We start from the raw sequence: 18,399 nt of genomic DNA on the forward strand, positions 1-18,399 counted from the left end.
TAAATTTTTATCAAGATATATTTCTACATAAATTTATTTAATTATTACATTTTGAACTTACACTTTGGATTCTCTTACGTTACTGTTTGTATAATTTTTAGCTTTATGAATTATAAAACGTAAGTTACATAATTATGAAAGTTAATTAAGTTATGAATTAAATTTAAAAATTTTATGAAAAATTTTAAAGAAAAATTTACAATAATTGTCATTTAATAAAAACGAAAAAAAAAAAAAGAAAATTCACATAATATTAAAATTGTGTTTAACGTATAAAAACAAAACTATACTTTCTCTTTTTTCGTTTAAAATTTTTTAAAATATGTATTTAAGGAATGTGATAGATTAATATTTCAAGTTCAAATATTTTGTTCTTTAATTTTTTTAGATAGTATTTAATTATTTAAATACATACATTGAAAAAGTTATATTTTAAAATTCATTTATTTTTTTCTTAGCTTTTGTTTTTTTTTTTTTTGAGACTCTATTAAATTATATGAAATAGACATTGTAGAAAAAATTAAAACTATTTTAAATTAAATTAATTTATATTATTATTGTTATTTTAAACAATAATTTGATTTAATCATATTTGATATGCCTATTTTGTCTGTTGTTATTAAATCCGCCATTATTGTTCATTCCACCATTGTTTCGGTTATGATCATTTCTAAAACCACCACCGTCACGGCCATTTCTATCATTAGAACGATTTCTATCATTGAAATTACCGCTATTAATTGAGCCTTTTTTCAATCCTGTACCATATCTGCGGAAGTTATTACTGAAATCTCCACCTCGCGTATTTCTAGCAAGATCTTCCAACGCAGGATTAATATCCTGAAAAATAAAAAAAAAATTTTTTATATTTCGAATTTTTTATGAAAAAAAAAAAAACAAATTAAATTCCTTAATTTCTTACTTGATTTGCTTCCCGTAATACTTGTAGTAATGCTCTCGTCTGTTTTGAATTATTTTTCGTAATGAATGTATATGATTTTCCGGTTTGTTCAGACCTTCCAGTTCTACCAATTCTATGTACATAATCCTCAGATGATTGTGGATAATCAAAGTTGACCACATGTTTTATACCATCGACATCTGTTTTTCGTTTTAGTGATTTTTTTTGTTTGTTTTTTTGATTTTTTTTTTATTGTGATTTAAGAAAAATCATTTTGTAGTATTTTTTTTTTTAAATTTAATACTAATTTTTAAATTAGTTGTACATACATAATATAACATATAGGTAAATATTATACTAAAAGCACTAATTTATATAAACCAGCAATCTTTTAATACTAACCATCCACTTTTAATATTGTTTTTATATATATATATATATACATATATATTTATATGCAGCAATAGTAGCATAACATTAAACAATCGTCTTTAAAAATGACATTTTTAACACTTTGAACGTCGTTCATTTCTTTATCTACGTTTTGCTGATGATGTGCTTGTTCATTTCCTTTTTAATGTGTCCTTTATAAGTTTTTGAGATTTATTCTAAATTAGATGTAAGATGTATGCTTAATTTAGGTCCAAAATTTTCTTTTTCATAACGCGTTCTATTATCACGTTTGTTTACCTCCATATTCAATTAAAAATATTAATTTAATTAAGTAGATCTAAATTTCCGATTTGATGTAAATTTTTCATTTTTTAGTTTCCATTCATTTAAATTCAAATGGATATCCCTTTTTTGATTACTTTAAATTATATATGTGGATTTTTTTTTCATGTTATATAATTTAAATAAATTTCTGATTTTAATGTGTACTACATACCGTTTTATTACAATTTAATGTAATGTTGGACCGTATAACATATCATCTTTATTTTGCTTATAAAATTTTATTTTCATTAAGTTGAGAGGATGCGATGTACAATTTTAATTAATTTACGTAATTTTTTTATTAAACTATATAGAAGAATCGAATTATCGACGTTATTTGAAATATTTGGCATCCTACTTTTTCAGGGTTCCATAAAGAACACACTAGTTGAGAAAACTGGTTACACATCTCAGTTCAAAAATAGGTGTTCGCTAAATTATACGAACTCCCAAAATATTTTTCAAAATCAATTCAGATCACTTAACGTCCTCGTTTAAAAATAGATTTTTAGAATTTTATTCCATTTCACGAAGACGCATATGCGATCAGATCCGATTTTATTTGTATTCTACCTGCATAACATTATGTGAGTTATAAAACTTGTCATTTTTGGTTGCGATCGCTTTGTTGTATCAATATGTATTTTGTTTTAATTATTATAATCAATAATTTCATCAGAGGCCCACTTGATGACAGATAGGGATATTGATAATACTCACGGCTCCCTTTTTATTTAGTTTCCTTGCAGTTTTCTATTTCATCCATATACCATGATATAATACTATCATAGACATCAAACTGTTATTAATCTGATAATAATCCATTATTGTATCGTCTCCAAATTACCGCTCAAATTATTTGAAGTCAAATGCAGAAACAAATTTCACAGTGATTATTCAACACATTTTGTAAAGCTGAAATATTTAATTTTATCCCCACCATTTTATCAATCGGCCTCTGTAATTTTTTATGAGCGAAGAATTGAATACTTGGGATGTTGAATTGAAGGGAATTAATGATAAGGAAAATTTCATAAATTCAGGTTTTAAGGAGAAAATAGAAAATAAGATTCTAGACTGATTAAAATGTTAAGTGTAATTAATTGCTTTAAAATTAAAGTTATATATTTTTTAACTGGATGCTACATAAAAATTTTCTAAAAATTGAATAGCTAAATAAAAAAAATAAATACAAGGTGGTATGCCTTTAGTTTGCTCATGAATTCCGAAAAATCATACTTGTAAAAATAATACGTTGGTTCAAAATAAATAGGTGTAGAAAAATCTAACCTGCATATCAATTAGTTTATATAGTAAAATTAAAAAATTTATATTATATTAAATTTCAATAAAATTGTATGAATTAAAATAAATATATATATAATGGAACTCAGTCTAGATACTCTCATTCAAAATACTTTTGCTACTACGCCGCTTAACTTTAAGTGAAAGTTTTGGATTCATATAATTAGTATATTCAAGTAACAAAAGTTTGTCTTACCCAGTCCTCTAGCAGCTACATCTGTAGCTACTAAAATGTTACAAACGCCAGAACGAAATTCTCTTAATACAAAATCACGTTCTGACTGTGATTTATCACCATGTATAGCTCCACATCGGACACCAAAACTTCTTATAAACTTTGCTAAACTATCAACACGACGTTTTGTTTCAACAAAAATTATAACTTTTCCTGGTTGCTCAGATTCGTCGTATATATTAGCCAACAAAGCTTTCAATCTAAGAATTAAAATTGCAAATGTATTATTCACACAAAATTATATCAACTCAATTCAAAATTACTTTTCTTGTTTATCATGTTCATGGCAAACATCAACATACTGTTTTATGTTGTGGTTTGCAGATAATTCCAATGAACCAATATTAATTTGGATGTAATCTCCTAAAAAGTCTTCTGCCAATTGTTGTACTTCACGTGGCCAAGTAGCGCTCCACATAAGAGTTTGACGATCTGGTCGAATTTGGTTTAAAATCTTACGAATTTGTGGTTCGAAACCCATATCAAGCATACGATCAGCTTCATCAAGTACTAAATATGTACAACGCCTCAAATTCGTTTTACCCTGTGATAAGAAGTCAATTAAACGACCCGGTGTTGCTATAACGATTTCAACTCCACGTTCCAAGTCCCGAGCTTGTCCACCACGTGGTGCTCCACCAAAAAGGCATGTGTTGCGAACATAGGTCGACGATCCAAAATCAGTAGCAACCTCCTTTATTTGTTGCGCTAATTCTCTAGTTGGAGCTAAAACTAATGCAATTGGGCCATCACCTCTTTTTAACGGTTTTTGACTGTTAATGTGAACAACAGCTGGCAATATATAACCAAGTGTTTTTCCCGAGCCAGTTTTAGCAATACCAACCAAATTGAAACCACTCATAGCGATTGGCCAAGATTGAGCTTGAATTGGTGTTGGTGCTTTAAAACCTTGACGTCTGATTTCATTTGAGCAATAATCTGGCATATCACATTCATCAAAATTTTCAATAGGATTTGGAGCTGCTCCTCTTACAGTAATTTCATTTTGTCTTCTGTATTTTTCAACTTCATACGGGGATCGATTTCTAACTCTTGGACGTTCCTTATAGAAATTCTTTTGGAATGGTTCCAAACTTTCATTGGACCAGTCAACTGACGGTAAGTCAGCATCACCACTACCCAATTGAAATTTTCCTTTTTTATTACCCATTCCATTTCCTCCTCCCCTACGATCTCCATTCACACGATTTTTTTCAATTCGACCAGATTTTACTCCACGTCCTTTATCTTTTCCCCCACCATTTCCGTTTCCTCCACGATTATTTTTAGACTCCCAATGTGGTGGCCTTAAATTAGTATGTAAATTAGTATTAAAGTCTTAGTACAATCAATTTATAATACCAAAAAAAGTTTGAATACAAATAAATTAATAGGCTTCCAAATATATAGCATACATTTTAGATCTAGAGAAATATAAAAACTTCATAATTTAAAAATGAAAGTGTGGTTACCTACGTCAGTATGCATATACAACATAATAGCAATATGTATATGTATAAAAATAAAGTTATGTTACTCAAGCGTGTGTGTATGTACCTAAATTATATGTACAGCAAATATATATAATTATGTGTATGCATACATGTATGTTCAAACCATACAAACATATGTAATTATATATCTATGTATGTGACTATATTTTTAAAGTATATATTACGACGCCATTTAATTTTTTAATTTAAAGAAAAAATTTACTTACATATTTTCTTCGTTTAAACTTGTTAAATACGAAACTTTATCGCCTTTTAACTTTTTAAAATTTAATAAGATACTTGAATATCTTTCTGATGACAATATCCTGTAGTTTTTACAAAAATTGTAATGGCCGACCACTAACTTTGGTTTAAGCAAATTTGTGCTGAAATTGCTTAATTTAAAAAATTTGGGTAAACTAGTTGTAATAATTTTAAACATTTTTAAATATTTTATTTTAATCTAGTAAAACTAAAAATATTTTTGAAATATTTTAAAAATATAAATATTTAAATGTCTTCTAAAAATAAAATAAATTGAAAAATGTGACTTCTTACCTAACTTTGGACGACGTAAAAGAAAAACTTTACTAATTTTTAAAAGAATGCTCGTAACATGAAAATTGTTGCCATATAATAATTTTTTTTAAGCATAAAGATTTCTGTATAAGTTAAATTTCAAATCAATGCCACTGCACGATTCGTTTACATAAACAAGCTATTATTAAGGAAGTTTGTGTAATGGTATTTAGTTTTAAGAAATGCCAAATTGCTAGTTGAAACGATGTAATTACAATTAATGGCAAGAAAGTTGCATGGTTTCACTAAAAAATAAAAATATTACTAAAAATTAAAAGCTTTCAAAAGTGCTAAACAATTGTAAGTACTCGTATTACACAAATATTCTTTCGAATAATTTGACTATGTAAATGGTCTGTCTAAAGCTCGTTTACTTTTTTTGGCAAAAAAGCTCGTTTAATTTTCTTCTTTTAAAATTGTTTGTAGTATTCTCAATTAATATTAGAAAATTGCGAAAACAAAACCATATAAAACATTTATTGCACTTTTCATATGAGCATAAGAAAATTACGGGCTCAAAATAATTCGATTATTTTAGAATAATAAGGCTTTTAAGGTGGTTTAGAAATAACTTAATGATATAAAATAATTCAATGAAAATTTGACAACTACTGTAGCAGTCCAAAATAAATAATTGTTGTTATTATTGTTCAAAGCGCTATGTTGAAAATGTAACAAATTGTACAAGTGGAAATTTGGAACAGCGATAAGTTGGCTTTTATTTTGGTTATAATTTTCTATTAATATCTATAATTTAAAGTAAATTCTGACCGTCATCAGATAGTTTCAATCTGATATTCAAATAGTCATTAGATTTTATTTTGGATTTTACCTTAGATTTTATTATATATGTAAACAGCACCTTAGAGGCAGATAAAATAGTAACTCTCAATATCAATTTTCTTCCATTTTACAAAAGTTCAAAAAATTCAAAAATATTAATAGTCAAAAAATACTTTTATTTAAAAAGAAAATTTAGAGAGACAAAATGTTGAAAATTCTCTTGAATTTTTTGTTTTCTTTTTTCATTCTTCCTTTCAAAAGTCGAAGCTTTCAAAGCAAACAAAGTAGAATGGCGAATAATTTGTGCGCAGAGCATTCCGCTTTAAAACGTGTGTATGCGTAATGCGAATAATGCGATGCTAGAACGCGCATTCATTCACGATCGTTTCTGAATTTTTTTTTATACTTAGTATTCTTTTTGAAAAACTGAACCGTACCTATCGAATTTAAAAAACGAAAAAAAAGATAAAAACAAAGAAAAAGAAGATGCTGAAAAGAAAAATAAAAAAATACGATGTGCAGAGTGCAATGCAACTTGCAATTGTTTGGTTGTATTGGAAATTGGAATCGGCTGTCGGTATCGATATCGATAATAATTTTGCAAATTTATGTTTCGTTTTAAGCGCATTAAAAGATTAAAATATCTGAAACAAATAAGCAATTACTAACAATCAATACAGTATATCAAATATTGCTTCGCTTCGGGGTAAAAATTTTAATGTAATTTTATTTATATCAATGCTTTTCATTTAGAGCAAAAAATGGTAAAAAACAGAACGTTGGTGCTAATTATATTTAATTTTCTGGTTGTGGTTAATATGAGCCTTCAAGTTGTTAATGAAAAAGTTTACAAGAACTTAGAAGGTAGGTACCTATATGGTATGTCTTAAAACATAATAATTAATATTAATTTTTGTTGGCAGTTAATTTGTCTGATTTTTAATATTTCTATATTAATTATACTATATATATATATGCATACATAGTATACAATGTACATATGTGTATTATTGAATATTATGCCTTCTTATCTATTTTATGTTTTTTTAGGAAACAAATCCCAAATAGTTATAAATATAACCGGTGTAGAAAATATATTTTTTGAAACATATACAATTAAAAATCTGGAAACCGTGGTAGTTAACTTGAATATTAAAAAAGCTGAAAATTTTGGCTATGCTATTTTCCAAGTTCATTCGTATGCGTACAACATAAAACTTATAAAATTGCAGAAATTACAACTTGGTCAAAATTTGGGGATTGTGGCATTTGAAAGTCAACTCTTCTACATTCAAAACCCGAATAAGTTTGACATTGATTACGCTATAGCTGTAACCACATATAATTCCAGTTCACCTGTTTCTGGTGGCTGCAATATAGAAGGAGAAATATCGGAATCACCAATTTTAAAATTAACATCACTTAAAGATATAATTCAAGTTGATACTCCATCGGCAGCAATGTCAATTAAAAAAGATCCTAAGCAAAAATTATGCTCAAATACATCGGAACCAAGTGCTGCTTTAAGTTATACTGGATATTATTATTACCTACCGAAAGGTGATTTTACAAATAAAACTTATTTTAATGGTATAAAAAGATTTTTGTTACCATCTAATATAACCAAAGTAGCATTTAGAGTGAGTATAATTTTGACAATATCTATTTTGTTACAAATTAAATTTTTTTCCAAATTAAAATTATTTAAGGCTTTTAAGAAAAGTAACAAAGGTCCAGCAAATCGTAGAATATACATGCAAGTTCCTGGTACTGGTATGGTTTTTAATACAATAGTTCGCGATTCAGATGGTACTCCGGCTGCATATGTACCAGCAGTTACATATTTTTGCAATCCTTTTCTATGGGAGGAAGGATGTTTCTTTATTTGTAAGCTAAATTATCAGTTTTATAATGCAGCAATTAAATATATTGAAAAATAACTTCTTTATTTTTCAAGTTAACGATAATGCTTTAAAAGTGTTGTCATCAATTTTACTTGTCGTTGGATTTGTTAAAACCTTCTTAAGTTTTGAGACTGTCACAATGTTTATTGATGCAGTGGTAAATTTATTTTCTCTCGGGGCTTTTTACACTTATAAATTAATCGCAAACTATGATCTTTCAATAGGTTAAAATTATATATATATATATATATATATATATATATATATGTACATATTTTTAAGAATTACAGAACTTTTTAAATTAACTAATATTTTTAGAAGCGAAAATTGCACTTGTCATTACTGGCGGAATTGCTCTTACTTTAATATTTGTTACAATTTCTTCTTTCTGGTTTCAAATAACTTATATTTTATATCCTGCATCAATGATTCTATTTAGTTTGATTTTTACTATAAACGCAGTTTATATATTCGGTAAGTAAATGAGTAAAATAAATTTTTATATTTTTACACATGTGAACATTTAGAGGGGAATGCAATTGAAAGTAATACAACTTTATACTGGATAATATTTTTATTTGCCTTGTCTTCCTGTCTTTTCATGATGATTCCATTACTTCGAGTTTTATGGTTAATTTTAAACGTTATTATTGGCGGATATTTTATGTTAGTAGGCGTTCAATTTCTGTCCAAAAGCAATTTGATTTATATACCGTTGAAACATTTTTATCAAATGGGAAATACTGATAGTAAATATATAAATGGATATCCGCCTTCTACTAAAACTGGTAAAATTAATGAATTTTTTAATTTGATTATTATGTTAAAAAAAATTTATATTTCAGATATTTATATTATAGTACTTATAGTAGGTGCTATATTTTTGGGTTTCATATTAAGACAGAATAAAATACATATTTTCGAAAGGAGACGAGGGTTAACTGAGGAAGAAGAACCACTGTTGAGAGGTCATGATGAGAGGTCATCTATGATTGGTAGTGATGAAGTTTTTGAATCGCCAAAACCGAATATATCAAATATTCGATTATAAAATCCTAAAATTGTATAACATATAGTTTCTACGAAAAAAAATTGTATTTTCTTTTTAAATAAAACAAGTCAGTTAATTAAAAATAAAATATGTATATATATCTTTTAATTTTTTATATACTCAGTCTGAATGTAATATAGCAACCCAATATTAATGTGATGACTTTTTATCTAATGTAAAATTTTTTGTATGAATATTCAAAAATTTTTGGGCTAACAAGGCTACGGCAGCATTTGGATTTCCACTGGGTAGATTCGGCATTATTGAAGCATCAACTATGAAAAGTCCTTCTATATTATTTACTTTAAAATCATAATCAACAACACTTGAACTATCGTACCCCATTTTACATGTTCCAATAGGATGATAAATACCAAAACTCATTTGTTTTAAATAACATTTCCAATAAGTATCTTCATTTGTGTGGTTTTGGCAACCAGGAAATTTTTCTTCAATATATTTTAAATTTACATTTGCCTTTTGAATTTCCAAGATTGATTTCCGCATTAATTGAAGTCCGTTAAGTAAATCTATAAAATCTGTTTCTTCCGTTAAATATTGAGGATCTATTGAAGGTACATATTTTGAATTTATTTTACTTAATTTTACCCAGCCCTTACTTTTTGGATGGAGTAAAATAGGAATAATCGAAACTGTTTGAATATTTGATAATTTTTTAAAGTAATTATTCCATACTGAATCTCTAATATTCATAGCATGTCTTAATTTTACCCCGTTGTCTGAAGTAACATCAACTGGCATAAACATATATCCTATTTTTTTATCATCAGAAAAACCTAAAAGTTCACATCCTGTTGTTGTAAGGGGTCCATTGCCTGAATTAAAAGGATGTATAAAATGATAAATGCTTTGTGGCTTTAACAGGCTTATAACATTCATGTTTAATGATTCATTAAACTGAAATAAACTCATTCCAGTAGCAACATGATCTTGCAAATTTTTTCCAACCGATGGTAAGTCTTTTAAGCATTTTATATTAAGCTCTTTTAGTTCTCTACATGAACCTATGCCAGATTTAAGCAAAATTATGGGTGATCCGATTGTTCCAGCACTTAATATTACTGCTTTTCTTGCCGCTACCTTGTATTTTTTTTTATTTTTTTCAAATTCTATTCCACTTACCCGAAGGTTATTATTATTTATGTCGAAATTTAATTTTTGAACCATTGCTTTAGCAATGAATTTTGTATTGAAATTAGATTTTTCCTTAGCATAAGTGTATGTAGTATATCTTTTCCCTGTTTTTTGAAGGACATAAGGTTGAAAAAAATTTATCTCCATCGAATTACTTAAATTTGCCAATAGTCTACCTAACTTTGTAACGTATCTTAATGGTTGGGGTTTGAGTTCCAATTCTAAATTACTAAAATATTACAGATTTAAAAAGGTTTTTAACAAAATTGTAAACTTACAAAAACAAAGGTTCTATTTCTTTTTTATAATTATATTCAGTTGAATTACTAAACCATCCATGGTAATCTACATCTATTCCACGATGCCATATCATATTGTTAATCAAACTTGATCCACCAAAACCTTTTCCAACTGGATATTTACACTGATTATTTTCCATTATTCCGCAAGATTTCAATTGTGGTTCAGTTTTAAATTGCCAATCGTATTGTGACCCATGGAACAATGGCGTCAAAGCAGGTACATTATGAAATATAGATGGGTATGGTCCTGCTTCTAGTACAAGAACAGTGCAATTCAAATATCTTGATAAATTAGCTGCAATTAAACTACCGGCAGTTCCCGCGCCGACTAAACTTTAAATTTTTAAAAAAATTTAGAAATCAGAAACTGTTGAATATTTTACAAATGTTTACCAATAATGTAATCATAAGATGTAATTTCCGCCCGCGGCTCAACAAATGCATAAATAATATCATATAAACATTCTTCCAGAATTAGAAACAGCTCAAATATTACAATGCCTAAACTTATAAAAAACTCAGGAGCAATATAAAATATTGTTCCTAATGTTATTAATATCCAAAGAGATCGTTGCATATCTTTTAAATTTGTAAAGGTAGAAATTAAAGATACAAATACCACTTGATAACATTTAATAAAAATTTATGTTTTTGTTTTCAATATGGATATTGTAAACAATTAAATGACATTTCTATATGTTTATTGTGAATGTTCTATGAATTCCTTAATCTTATTGTGAAAATATATTTTTTATGTTGACACTTTAAAGTATAATCGAGAAAATAATATAAACTAATGTACTAAATATTTCTCTGAATTCTTTAAATTTTTCAAAAGCTTTGCAGTATTTTAATTAATTAAAATTTTAATATGAATATTAAAATATTAAATATGAAATGAAATAAGCAGCGAAATTTTTATCACAAACAAAATACGTGTCATAATATGAATAAACTGTCATAATATATTTCCAGGATGTTATTAATAATAACAATACATCCGCATTTAGAGTAACTGTATTCAAATGGCTAAAAATTTTCTATTGAGACAAGTAAGATTGATCTTTAAATTTTATAAGCTGTTCACATTACTGTGACACTTCTACAGTAACAATCGCACGAAATGTCAGAATATTATTTAACCCTTTGATTTAAGTAAACCAAATTATATTTCCCTATTTATTGGCAAATTAAATATTTGTCGCTGCAATATGCGATGACAATTAGATGATAGACATCGTTTTTAACTTGAAAATAAAAATTGCGAGAAAAACTATCATTATATTATAATTTCAAAAGATAAATAAAAAAAAAAAAAACATAAATAAAACATAAATAACAATTTAAATAAATATAAATTTTTTTAAATTAAACTTTGTTTTTGTTCTAACTATAATAATTCCAAATTAAAAATTTTAAAACAATTGAGGTGGATATCTAATAATTTTAATTCAAATATTGCAACTGTCAAATTAAACAACAAATTGACAGTTTAAAGAAATCTTCAGAAAAGAAATTAAGTACTTTTTTTTTTGTGCGACAATTAAATTGTGTCAGAAAATTTAACAGTTATGATATACACATAGCCTAATAAATTACAAAGCTTGTCAGATAATTTTGATATTGAAAAATGTGACGTCATCAAGAAGAAATTTATTCAGTGGAAAAAAAATTTGGTATTAGATCAGTGGAAAAAATAATTGATTTCGAAATTACGTGGATCCTTCGGATGTTGTATCCAACGCCTTGTGGACTGACGTTAAATAAACATAGAAATAACATAGGATATGGTTATAGTTAAAAAAACATAGAATATAGTTTAATATCAGAGCTCAGATTGGTCACGTTGATATTTGAATACCTATAGATTATTGTTGGAAATATGCGATATGTATTTATAAGAGAATGGTTTCACAAAGAAGGGTAATTTTAAATATGATATGCAAAGTATATACAACCAAACATAGTTAAATACATTATTTGTATATGTACTTTAACGTTATTAATTGGTTTCAGGAAATAAAAACCATTCAAATATCAAAACTTAGAAAAAAAATTAAATATAAAATTTATTAAAAAATAAAATAAAAATTAATATGCATAATAAGCTTACGATAACAGATCTTTTTATTTTTCAATAACTAATAACACATTTCTTAGTTTCAAATTATATTCAAATACTTTCAGTCAATTTATTGAATTCTCATTTGCCAAAATTTAAGTATTATGTACTTTCCTACCTACTTATATGTATTATTATGTATAATATTATATAAATGTTGTTTATTTATAATATTGTAATACGAGTATATATGTATAATATAACATGTTATTTAATTTTACTAAAATAAAAGGCATCATCATTTTAAATGTATAATACAAAAATATAACAAAATCCTTTTGATAAAATATCACAACTAGCTACATACGTATGTCAATACAATGTATGAATATACTTACGTATAGTAAACATTATGTGCATATGTAAGTGTGTGTTTGCTGATTAGATTATTTTACCTTTAATTTGTTTTTATTTGATTTGATTTCACATTGTTACTCGTATAATACAAACATACACTCATGTACTTCTATAATATTACGCTGATGATTATATTCAAATACATCGATTAGTTATCAATATTATGTCACCAAACATTATATTACAAATTGTTTATAATCTTATATCCTTTTGCTTTTATTTTGATTGCAAATAATTTACATATATATATATATATGTAATTTTAAATATGATATGCAAAGTATATACAACCAAACATAGTTAAATATATATATATATATATGGGGGCATATATACGGATTAAAATAAAATATAAGGATATTGTAATTATACTTTTACCAATAATGTACTTGAAAAAAAAATTGGAATTTAAATTTACCATATTAAATTATACGAAGGATATCCATAAGAGATAATTATAATAAAACCGAAATAAAAAAACTTTAACATAATATAGGTAAAGTACTTTACATTTAGGTATAATAAGATTTCGAATGTATATCTATGTACGAGTACATGATAAGTGTTGAGTAAATATATAGAAAATTTTGAAATGTTTTCAAACTAATTATTTGTCTGTCTATCACTGTCCGCGTTACTTTAACATAAAAAAAATTACTAAATTTATAAGCATATAGGCATATAAGACTTAATTTCTTTATTGAGCGATTTTAATTGACAATCGTTTTGAATAGATTAGGACTTAGCGAAAAGCCCATTTTTCGTTGTGTTGAAAAGTTGGTTTATGTATAATCTTTTAAGTGACGACGACAACGTATACAATAAATTTTATAGTGGTACGCATTATTTTTTTTGAATAGATAATGAAGATAGTAGGTATATATTTGTAATATATCAGAATTTATGTGTGTGTGTAACGAAAATTCGGCGAATTTGAATGGAAATCATATTTTGATATTATCACGAAAATATTATTGACTCATGTCACTTAAAATAGTCGAATAATGAAATCCAGTCGGGTCAGAACTGACTATAAAATTATTTAATACAATTAAAATATAATATAAAAATTGAAGACTGTCAGTCTGTCTGTTTGACCAATCTGTCTGTCTGTCGGCCTGTCTGTCAGTCTATCTGTGTAGATCAGTATTTCAAGTTGAGCTAAAGCGATTTTGATGGAATTTTATATAAGACTTTACATGGAGCGTGAGACGGGAACTTTCGGGCGTTCTTTGAATTTGAAAATTTAAAAGAACTGTCTTAAAAGCATTTTAATAATCTTGTACAACATTTTTTTTGCTATACTAGGCAATACAAATTGCAATCGGTTATGTGCTGACTATATCAGAATTTTTTTTACTTATAATATACTGTTAAAATAACAAAATTTTTACTGTTATTCTAAAGTTGACGAAAATTTTGCTTTTTAAAATTCAATTTTTTTTTAAATAATATTGGAAAAAAAGAAAGGATAAATATATTTGTATACGATTTCGCGCCATAAAATAAAAATGTTTTTTTTTTTTTTTTTTTTACACAATTTAGTAATATTAAAAGCTAAAAAGGATATATGCAAGATAATTAATTAGAAAAAATTTATATTGTATTTTTTTTTGTGTTTTTCTTATTGTTGTTTTTATTTTTAGATAACATTATGTAGTAACATCATTACAAGGGATTTTAGGTTGTTTTATTTTTTGTTGCTACTTGTATTATACATATAGATGCTATGACTGTGCTGTTGTTAATATTGTAAGAGTAGATAATTTGACAATAAAATAAATAAAAGTGAAAACAAAATGTTAAAAGGTATTATAGGATAAAAAATAAAAGGATAATAAAAGTAACAAAAAAAAAATAAAGAGAATAATAAAAGTAACTATATTTGATTTAAATATGAAAAATAAAAAAAAGGAATGTGAAATTTTGTACAATTTTCCTTTTTTTTATTTATTGAATATTATAGGTATTGATTATGTATATAAATGTATATATATATATATATATATATATATATATATACATATATATATATAGGTGTATAAAGTAATTAAGTTATAATAATATTTTTACTTATTTAATATGGTATAAAAATTTTTTTCAATTAATAGAATATTTATAATAAATGAATTGGAATTTGAAAAAAATCTCAAAAAAAATCAAAAATTCTGATTTTAGCGAGCTTTATCTCAAAAGCTATATGGCTCAAATCAAATTGATTAAGAGAACGAAAATAAAGAGCAATCAAACGCCTATGAAATAAGCCACCGATATTAGCACTATGTCTCATGGTTCCAAAGTTATAAGCATTTATTTATATTCAGGGAAAATCTAGTACCTTATTTCTGTAAGGCTGCTGTCTGTATATACTAAAAGGATAATATAATTTTATTCAAGATCAATTTGAAATTTCACTAGTTTAAGACAACAAACATTAAAATTAAATTATATTTAAATTAGAAATAGTATATCTGATCTAACCTAACTTTATACCGGACTTTTGAATTTTTTTTAGATTATACTTATAACTAAGATTATACACCTGTTTTAATTCTTAAAACTGGTCAAATAATTAATTTAAAGAGGCAAATAGCCGGGCGGCTTTCGTTCGTGTTCAGTAGGCAGTTCTTGTTTGATTTTTGTATCTTTATGCTTTTATGGACTTCTTTCTTGTGTTTTCTTTTCATCCTTTTAAAAATTCAAGTTGAATTCTGTAATTATGTGATCCTTATTGTAAATATGTTTTGCAATTATTAAATCGCATTTCCTGTTAATTTTTACTCTCCTTGCACGTTTTATTTCACTTAAATGTTCCTTAAGCCTTATTATGACTATTTTTTTGTTTTTTCCTAACCATGAGTTTGTTAATACGTGAATAACCGTTCTTCACAGCCGTGTCCAATATGAAATTTACTACTGCTTTAAAGTCCTGTTTATCCATCGGAGTGGTTAGCATTGTGTGGATCATAGAGTTGAACGCCGTGATTTTATGTTTCATTGAATTGTACGGGCTCTTTGGGATGCATTTTTTGTGTGATTGTTTTCCGCCTGTATATTATAGTGAATCCGACTTTCTTTTCACAAAAATATCTAAAAAAGATAAAACTCCATTAGATTTATTTTTATGTAATTTGTTGATACACCTGCTGATATTTTTTAGTTCTTCCTAATCCACTACCGCGAAGACGTCGTCAACATATCGGATCCATACACTAGTCTAGGCATTAGACATTCCTCACCCATAAGAATTTTCATTTTAATAATATCAAAATTATGTCGTGACCAATTGTATACATAAATCGGAATTGTAATTTTTATAAAATTTTTATAAAATTACAATTGATCCAGAACGTCCTATAATAATTCTGTGTTATTCTAGTTAAATGTGTGAATAGAGCTTCTTTTAAAATTTATTTAAATATACAAGTATATGATGCAATACTTTCATAAATTTTTTCAAATTTTAAAAATTTTTAAAGACAGCCATGTTTAAATAATTGTAAAGGTATTATGAACAGGTCTATTCGTGATTCGTATAAAACCATTGAATTTGAACCGGTTTTGGGGACTCTACGAAGATAAAATATTATTATTACTATTAGTTCATACTTCATATACTATTCAAGTCGAGTTCCAGTAAAGGTGTAATCTCGCTAAGACAATAAAGTTAAAAATTTTATTCCTATATTTTAAGATTTTGATTAAAGGACAAGCTGTAAGAATATTGATGGTAGTATAATTTGTTCTAGACAAGGGGTCTATGTAAATTTACGGAAAAGAGTCAGAATTTTAATTTAGAATTTTTTCTGTAAGTGTACTTGGTTATATATTTTTCTTGTATTTCCTGGTGAGCCTTTAACAAAAAATTTAGTTGAGTGCTAAAATTATTTTTTTTTTAATATTTAGACTGCTTCAAAAGAATTATTTTTCTATTGAATCTAATATTTGATTTTAATTTTTATAATGACAAAAATTTAAAAAAAAATTTTTTTAAATTCATTATTAAAAATGTTTTGTCATTTTAAATTTTTGTTGTTTTCAAAATCAATATTGAATTCACTTGTCGTATTATAAATGAAATAAATGATTTTTGTTTATACACAAATTTTATATTTAACAAGAACTAATTTATTTAATTTGAATATAAAATTTTTGGATTAAATTTATATTATACACATAAACGTACTCATAAATATTTGAATTTGTAAAATAATCTGTTCTCTATAAATAATATAGCTATACACATAAGAATATTTTGTATAACAGTTGTAGCCTTGTTGTATACCCTATGGCCTATACCATAGTGAATGGTACGTGAAACACAGTCGTTTCTAATATTTTATTTTTAATTCAGTTGTTCTTCCAGGTATTCCTCTTCATTTATTTGGCAACAGCTACGAAACAAATCGTACAGCCAAAAAGTATGTATGTTTTTGATAAAATTAAAGAGAACTAAATTAGACTTTTTGAATCTCGAAAGTTGCAAATATTATGACATCAAAAAAAATAGTGAACTAAATAGTAATGGAGCCTGAACTAAAGCACTATGAAGTTTGTTGTATGCTTGTTACATTTCCTTATTCCGCCACTTTTCTGACGCATGTCTAAAAGTATAATCCATCCAAAGTTATAGTTCACTATAAATAAAGTCAGCCAAAAAAAAAAAAAAATACGAGAGAGAATTATTGGAGAACAAAATATAATACGAGAGAGAATTATTTTCCTTACTTACAAAAAATAATACGGTGGTATATGGCAATGCACAACCACAGGAAAACCCTGTATATACTGCTGCTATAGGCGTAAGATTCTGCTCTGATTTAAATATTTATGTCTGTTCGTTCGTGCATCCGATCGCACTATCTACTGAAAAACGAGAAAAAACGAAAGTTTGACCAAATTTTTAGAAATTGTTTCCATTCTTCCAAGGATGGCTGTTATTGTGTTTGGACCGATTCGATCAACCGGTGCAGATATCGAAGTTAAACCTCACATTATAATCAAAATGAATTAAATGGAACTGCTGGACAAATTCCAGTAACTGTTATACATTGTTGATTTTCATGATGTGGGGTATACTTCAATCGGTTAAGAACGACTGAAATGTTTTTCGTACGTTTTAAAAACTATAATAAGAGAAAATGTGACAGACCATTATGTTTGTATAAATGTTATATTATTTTTTTCTATTTAGGAATTGATTTATGTTTTCTATTTTATAATTGTATTGGATTTATTGCAATAAATTTTTTTCAAACTTTTAAATTTAAATTATAAAATTTAGAGATAAATTTGTTGTTTAAGAGTATTGCCGTATTTTATTATTTTAATTAAAATGAGTGCTCGTATAATAGATTAATTTATTGTTATATTTTAGTATACTTGATTTGAAATTTTATTCCATATGTATGTAAAATCAGTATGTGTATATATAGGTTGAGGTAATTGTGGTAAATAATTCTATTAACCTTGGGTATTAAATATCTATACATACA

The 18,399-nt window shown here is 26.1% G+C and overlaps 3 protein-coding genes across 6 annotated transcripts; 1 reads left to right on the plus strand and 2 right to left on the minus strand.

The window, feature by feature from the left end:
- LOC129617484 (ATP-dependent RNA helicase p62) lies at positions 1-5,278 on the minus strand. Of its 4 annotated transcripts, XM_055532683.1 has the most exons (6): positions 5,210-5,278; positions 4,879-5,046; positions 3,422-4,465; positions 3,120-3,358; positions 923-1,101; positions 1-840 (listed from the first exon to the last, which is right to left on the minus strand). In XM_055532683.1, coding segments are annotated over exons 2-6 (1,722 nt in total). In that variant the 5' UTR covers positions 4,881-5,046; positions 5,210-5,278; the 3' UTR covers positions 1-582. The 4 variants fall into 4 exon arrangements, with proteins under 4 accessions (XP_055388658.1, XP_055388657.1, XP_055388669.1 ...); XM_055532682.1 differs by lacking the exon at positions 5,210-5,278 and having other exon boundaries at positions 4,879-5,191; XM_055532694.1 differs by lacking the exons at positions 1-840; positions 5,210-5,278 and having other exon boundaries at positions 964-2,576; positions 4,879-5,196.
- Positions 5,279-6,549: 1,271 nt separating this feature from the next.
- LOC129617673 (uncharacterized) lies at positions 6,550-9,073 on the plus strand. Its single transcript, XM_055532790.1, has 7 exons — positions 6,550-6,877; positions 7,064-7,653; positions 7,723-7,900; positions 7,971-8,141; positions 8,236-8,391; positions 8,445-8,705; positions 8,763-9,073. The coding sequence occupies exons 1-7, from the start codon at positions 6,775-6,777 to the stop codon at positions 8,966-8,968; spliced, it is 1,665 nt and encodes a 554-aa protein (XP_055388765.1). The 5' UTR covers positions 6,550-6,774; the 3' UTR covers positions 8,969-9,073.
- On the minus strand, positions 9,047-11,002 carry LOC129617076 (alcohol dehydrogenase [acceptor]-like). Its single transcript, XM_055532498.1, has 3 exons — positions 10,819-11,002; positions 10,402-10,753; positions 9,047-10,352 (listed from the first exon to the last, which is right to left on the minus strand). The coding sequence occupies exons 1-3, from the start codon at positions 11,000-11,002 to the stop codon at positions 9,119-9,121; spliced, it is 1,770 nt and encodes a 589-aa protein (XP_055388473.1). The 3' UTR covers positions 9,047-9,118.
- Between the last annotated feature and the right edge of the window lie 7,397 nt (positions 11,003-18,399).

This window comes from Condylostylus longicornis, unplaced genomic scaffold, assembly GCF_029603195.1.
Source record: "Condylostylus longicornis isolate FDR11 unplaced genomic scaffold, ASM2960319v2 ptg000006l, whole genome shotgun sequence".
NCBI classification, from domain to species: Eukaryota; Metazoa; Arthropoda; class Insecta; order Diptera; family Dolichopodidae; genus Condylostylus; species Condylostylus longicornis.